The 6510-nt window shown below is 41.4% G+C and overlaps 2 protein-coding genes across 4 annotated transcripts; one reads left to right on the top strand and one right to left on the bottom strand.

The window, feature by feature from the left end:
• Positions 1 to 1567: 1567 nt before the first annotated feature.
• On the top strand, positions 1568 to 3924 carry LOC106327649 (putative receptor-like protein kinase At1g80870). The gene has a single exon (XM_013765867.1). The coding sequence runs from the start codon at positions 1693 to 1695 to the stop codon at positions 3721 to 3723; it is 2031 nt and encodes a 676-aa protein (XP_013621321.1). The 5' UTR covers positions 1568 to 1692; the 3' UTR covers positions 3724 to 3924.
• A 150-nt stretch (positions 3925 to 4074) lies between these two features.
• Positions 4075 to 6494, bottom strand: LOC106322534 (pentatricopeptide repeat-containing protein At1g80880, mitochondrial). Of its 3 annotated transcripts, none has more exons than XR_001266449.1 (3): positions 5840 to 6494; positions 4529 to 5687; positions 4075 to 4456 (listed from the first exon to the last, which is right to left on the bottom strand). XR_001266449.1 is itself a non-coding variant. In XM_013760591.1 (2 exons), exons 1-2 carry the CDS (start codon positions 6427 to 6429, stop codon positions 4634 to 4636), a joined length of 1644 nt encoding a protein of 547 aa, XP_013616045.1. In that variant the 5' UTR covers positions 6430 to 6494; the 3' UTR covers positions 4440 to 4633. The 3 variants fall into 3 exon arrangements, 1 of the variants encoding a protein (XP_013616045.1); XR_001266448.1 differs by having other exon boundaries at positions 4533 to 5687; XM_013760591.1 differs by having other exon boundaries at positions 4440 to 5687.
• Between the last annotated feature and the right edge of the window lie 16 nt (positions 6495 to 6510).

Genomic DNA, 6510 nt, shown 5'->3' with positions numbered 1-6510 from the left:
GCTAGATCATCAACTTTCTCTTCATCTTTCATTCGTAGTCTATCAAACTCAGCCATAAGCGTTTGTAGACGAGCCTCACGAACTCTGTCTGCCCCAACATGCCTCGACTTTATTGCTTCCCAAACCTTCTTAGCTGTGTCCAATTCTCCTACCTGCAGTATGAGTGTCTCAGGTATGGATTGGAAGAGCAGTGCAATCGCCATGTTGTTTTTCTCAGCATTAGTGGATTCTTCTTCTTCTATAATCTCCCATACGTTATGCAGTTTGAGCAAAACTTTAATCCTTATTGCCCATACTGTATAGTTAGCAGAGTTTAGCATCGGACAACTAAACGTAGACGGCTTGCCGTCTTTAGGTTTCATCACGAACGTAGACAAGTCTCCCATAGTCTATATCTTTGCCTGTATCGAATGCTGGTTAGCTCTGATACCAAATGTAGTTTCGATTAAGCAAAACACAGGACACACTTTAATAAGAATTAGCTCTCTTATTAATCAATCTCAAAGGCTTAGAAAAATCACTCAAAACTAAAGCACATCAAACTCATGTTGTATCACACGTTGATACCTCCATATATATAAGAGATTAAAGTCTTAAACTCACAACTCATATGATATTTAGATAACTCCTAAATATCAGGACTTTCCTATTTTCCCTAATCCATATCTCGGTAGGAATTATCTCTTAAGTATTTCAAGCTGATCCAACAATCTCTTGAAGTAAAAAAAAAAGAAAAAATCCATTGCAATCTTTAAGATTCGTGCACATTTTGCCAAACAGCTACAATGTCTCTCTCAACGGCAAGTGTGATCAAAGCAATGTTGTTCTTTTTTTTTTGAACTGGTTTTAAAAGGGGTGCAACACGAGGACTTTCCGGAAGATCACCCATCGTAGTACTACTCTCGCTCAAACACGTTTACCTGCAGAGTTCTGAAGGGATCCGGTGCATTAGTGCTGGTATAATTGCACCCAGCAATATTGTTCTTATGCATAGTTTTATGTGCATCGTAGAGACAAGACTACAAAAGTGGGGGTGGGATATGCTTCTTATAAAGATATGGGGCAAAAATTACAAAATCAATAAATATATGCATAGCTTTCAAAGCAGTCAAAGCGGATCTTGAAAACTTCGCCTCTCAACTCGTTAACAATATTTTTTTCTTCTTCGCTTGAATCTCGTTAACAAACTAACTAATCTCTTCTCTCAGTTATCCCAAAATTCAATTAAAATCTTTTTTTCATACAAATATAATCCCAATATAATCTAGCAAAGTAAATGACTACGACAAAAGAATACAAAATTAACAAATTAATAAAGTCCAATCTTAAACATCACTATATGATCCACTACCGGAAAAGCAAGTAACATCATCATTTAAAAACAACATTATCATTTCCTAACTTTTTTTTTTTTTTAAATTACAACTTTTTCTGTCTTCTTATATTTTTGTCAAATCCTTCCACTATTGTTTATCCCTTTTTTTTCCTAAAAGTAATTATTACGCAGTTTGAACATCGATTCTCTGATTTATACGATTTTATTTTTTTATAAAAAGTAAACTATATAAAAAAGAGAATAATAAAACAATCACTAGACATGTTCAACGACTAGATTCAGAGATATTACCGAATGTTCAGAAACGATTCCATCTTTCAATTGCAAGAAACACAGAGAGAGACAGAGAGAGAGAGATGCCTTCAAGACAAAACCCAATCCAACCAAAGCCATTCAACAACAACAGAACAGGAGCTCTCTTCCTAATCCTCACAGTCTCATCATCTCTCCTCATCTTCCTCGCAATCATCTACTTCATCTACCACCTCTGGACATCCCTCCTCAACCGCTCAAGAACCATCCCTTTCTTCGACGTCGCCTCCTCTCCTCCATCAAAGCTCCAGCTTTTCTCCTACAAAGAGCTCAAGCTCGCGACCAACGACTTCGACGAGTCCAACGTGATCGGCAAAGGCGGCTCGGGGACCGTGTTCAGAGGCATTACGAGGGACGGGAAGCTCTTCGCGGTCAAGAGACTCGACAGCCTCTCTCTCCAGTCCGAGACCGAGTTCCAGAACGAGCTGCAGATCCTCGGGGGCCTAAAATCGTCTTTTCTCGTGACGCTTTTGGGATACTGCGTCGAGAAGGATCACCACAGGTTCTTGGTTTACGAGTATATGCCCAACAAGAGTCTCCAAGAGCTTCTTTTCAACGAAGAAGGCTCGTGCTTGAGCTGGGAGAGGAGGTTTGGTATCATTCTTGATGTGGCGAAAGCTCTCGACTTTATGCATTTTGGATGTGACCCGCCGGTGATTCATGGAGATATCAAGCCGAGTAATGTTCTTCTTGATTCTGAGTTTAGGGCCAAGATCTCTGACTTTGGTTTGTCTAGAGTGAAAGTGGAGGAGGGAGGAGGTTATGGTGGGGTTGATCTGTTCAGTCAAGAGCTTTCTGAGAGCACTCCTCAGACGGGCGTTGGCACTCCAACGCATCATCATGAGGTTGATTTCTCTCTTGCGTTACAAGCTTCTTCGTCTTCTAAGAATAGTAGGACGAGCCGTAACATCAAGGGAATGCATCTGAGCTCGATGAGTTTGGCTATGGAAGAAAGTGAGGCGAAAGGGAAAGAGGTTGAGGAGGAGAATGAGTTTGAGCAGAGCAAGGAGATGAGTGTGAGTCCGAACTCGGTTCTTGATTTGGGGAAACAGTGGGGGAGAGATTGGTGGTGGAAGCAAGAAGGGAGTGGCGAGTTGTGTAGTAAAGATTACGTTAGGGAGTGGATAGGGAGTCAGATTCACACCGAGAATCCGGATTGGGATGATGATGGGAAGAAGATCACCGTTAGCAGTAACACGCCTGAGCTGGGAGTTTCAACTAGGACAGTAGATAAAGATGAGTCTGGTTTGAATGAAGCTAGGTTTGACACTCTAGAAGAGAAGTTTGCAAAGGAAGAGAACAACGAGAAGAAGAAATCTAGAAAGAAGAAGAAGAAGAAGAAGCATAGGAACATGGAGGAATGGTGGAAAGAGGAAGAACATCAAGACAAAAAGAAGATTAGAGTCTTGAGAATCAAGTTCAAGAACCGTTTAAAAGTCCCACATTTTCGTTACTGTTTCCATGGTAAAGGCGAAAACGGCGTGGAAGATAGAGAAGGAGAAGCAGCAGCGGGAGAGTTCAGCTTCAGAAGAGGATGGAGAAGGAAAAGCAGCAGCAGCAGCAAGAAGAAGAACAAATCAATAGGGAGTGAGATGTGGAGTGGAGATTTATTCAGCCGCGAGTTAAGCAGCACTACTAGCATGAGAGGGACACTGTGTTACATAGCACCAGAGTACGGAGGCGGCTGCTGTTACTTGATGGAGAAAGGCGATATCTACAGCTTTGGAGTGCTGATCCTAGTGATCATCTCAGGTAGGAGGCCTTTGCACGTCCTTGCGTCGCCGATGAAGCTTGAGAAAGCCAACTTGGTGAGCTGGTGTAGGCAGTTGGCTCAGTCAGGGAACGTTCTTGAGCTGGTGGACGAGAGGTTGAAGGATGTGTATAGCAAGGAAGAAGCGGGACTGTGCATTAACTTGGCTTTGGCTTGTCTACAGAAAGCGCCTGAGCTAAGGCCTGATATCAGTGAAGTTGTGAGGATACTGAGAGGTGAAATGGAGATTTCAGCGACTGCTTTTGAGTTTTCTCCATCGCCTCCTGCAAAAATTTATGGCAGTAGATCAAAGCGGAGAAGTTAAAAACAGAGCATTGCAGAGTAGTAGTTTGAAGTTTGGTCTGATTTTTTGTTGGTGTTTTCTTTATGAAATTGTTAAATTTAACTTTTGCGAATTGTATTATGTTGTGATGTTTTTGTAATCTATGACTGAGATGCCAACTCAATCAAAATGCAGAAGAATGTATATCAAATTATAGTTCAAGTGCAGTTTTGTTGTGAGAGATTTCTCAATTGCAGTATTGAAATGCCTCAAAACCCAAATTGCATGCTCTCAATGATAACCAAGCAAGACAATTTAAAAAAGCAACTAAGCAATTAGATCTTTAGAAGATTGCCAGCTGCTAAAGTAAACAAGTCATAAAGCAAGGGACCCATAACTTTTTCTTTGATGGTAGCTTGAAATGTGGCATAACAATTGCAACACTCAAAAAGAATCCAAGGCAATATCAATCATCACGGTTCATGAGTAACTAAATGAGACAGATGAGTTATGAACAAAACTAAGGACAAAAGAACACAGAAAAAGACAAGCTGGACAAGGAGAGTCCTAAAAATCTTGCTTTTGAAACAAAGTGAGCTCAGCATCTGCCTCTTGAGTTGTCTGGTTCATATCACAACACGTTGAACTTAAATTTACTCTACTCGAACTTGGAGGATGTGTGGACGTGTGTGCCAAGAACAGTCAAGAATAAGAATTGTTAATAACATCCTCATGTAATCCGGTCCTGAATCAGCATGGTTGCAAATGTTTAGCCCTGCAGTTTGATTGATATTATTAGGCTAAGCAAAGGTATGATCACCAATATGGTAATTGGAAGACTGCATACAAACCAAATGGAACAGACGAGCTAGAACACATTGCATGCGTCACATTCTGAGGACTTGAGACCACGAGGTCTGAGAATCAACTTTACTTGAGTGATCGTTTGATCTCAAGTCTTACCCCTATCAGATACATTTTTGTATACTACTGATCGTTGACCTCTATAGCCTCCTCGAGAACCAACTTTTTGAAGATCTTTCCTCTTGCTTTTTCTAACCCCCTTCACCTTCTGTTCCTTAAGAAGTTTCTGGAGCTTAGGACTACCAGGGAATCCTTTTGCTTCCATATCTAAATACGTCTCTCTGGCCTTCTGCAGCCACCCACATGCCAAAAGCCCTTGTACTGTGGCCAAGCAAAGAGCACCATTAGCAGCGACCTCAAAACGACCCATCTCTGCCCAGATCTTCAAAGCATTCTCCGGTTGCTTCTTCTTGAATAATCTTCCAAGAACGAGGAGAAAGGTGTCTTCTTTAGGACCTAAACAAGAAACCTTCATTTGTCCTAAAACCTCTAAAGTTTGATCGAAATTCACACATTCAAGGAATGCATGAAACGTATCAACTGTTGGACTTAGCTTCTCACTTATCATAGTCGCCAATACATCCCTCGCTTCTTCAACTTTTCCCTGCTCACAAAGAGGCCGTATCATCGCATTGTAAGTGACTGAATCTGGCTTTAAAGTTTCCTCCTTCATCTTCTCCACAAGCTTCACAGCTTCACCAAAGCAATTCTCGCAAGTCAACACATAAACCAAAGAGTTATAAACTTCAACCCCGGGAGTAAACCCTCGTTTCCTCATCTCATCGTAGAGCCTAAGAGAATCAAAAAGGTTGCCAACTTTGGAAAAGCAAGAGATCATGTGACTGTAAGAGTCCTCGTTAGGCGTGATACAGTAGTTCCCCATCTCTCGCCAAATCCTCTTGGCTTCAGTCACATCAGTCCAAACGTTACACCAACCATTAAGAATCACGTTAAATCCTTCAACGTCCAAAGGAAAGAGCTTTTTGCTTGCGAGCATGAATTCTTCAGCTTTTTCAATGTGCCCATGTCTACACAAGGCGTGTAACAATCCTTGAAATGCTTCATCATCAGGAACGTGCTTAAACTTATCCATGATATCGAATGTCCGAATAGCTTGGCTTGTATCATTAGCAGCAGCATACCTACATCAACACCAATTCAATATCACAACCAATGTTCTAAATATTGCTCGTCTAGACGAGCAAATCGGCAAAAAAAAAAAAAACTCTCACTACTGCTAACGATTTCTTGAACATTGATCTTTAAAAATTAAACAAAAGACAGAGAGTCAAACCTGTCCATCATGAGAAACATGGCCTTTCTGGTATCCCTTGAGACATGAAACATGTCACGGATCAAACACCACGCTATGTTGAACTTTTGATGATTACCCAACACCCAGATCATCAAGTCACAAGCTTTCTGATCATCGCAGCCTCGTCTCTCTCCCCATTTAAACGCTAGAAAGGCAAGCCTCCATTCATCTCTTAATTCCCAGATTAAAGAGTACAAAGAACCATTATTTAGATCAAAGGTTGACTCTTCCAGAGAAACCATGGCATCCGACTCCGACTCCGACTCTAGCTCAGAGACCTGCCTGACTAAATCAATCAGACCCTTCTCCAAAGGAGCCACTTCGTTGTTGATATCAAATTCTTCGAAGATGGTTTTGGTGGAGAAGCGATTGTAGTAGACAAAATAAGGGACATGGCTTAAGATTTGAGAATGCGCAAGACCTGTTCGATGAAATGCTGAGGAGAAGGAAACAATGTGGAAAGATGAGCTAGAAAACGATCTCGACACTGCACGTGAAAGATACTGACGTTGAAAATTCAACAGCTGTGTTGTACGCGTTAGTTTCCTAGCAATCGCAGCACAGCTCATCGGAGTGGGAGGAGAGCTTTCGGAATGGTTTTTTGACTGCGTCTTTTGTGAGACGAGGAGATGAAATTATGGAACTGATGT

The sequence above is a fragment of the Brassica oleracea genome, chromosome C2 (assembly GCF_000695525.1).
Source record: "Brassica oleracea var. oleracea cultivar TO1000 chromosome C2, BOL, whole genome shotgun sequence".
NCBI lineage: Eukaryota > Viridiplantae > Streptophyta > Magnoliopsida > Brassicales > Brassicaceae > Brassica > Brassica oleracea.
Note: the sequence above shows the minus strand (reverse complement) of the source record. Positions and strands in the feature narration are given on the sequence as shown.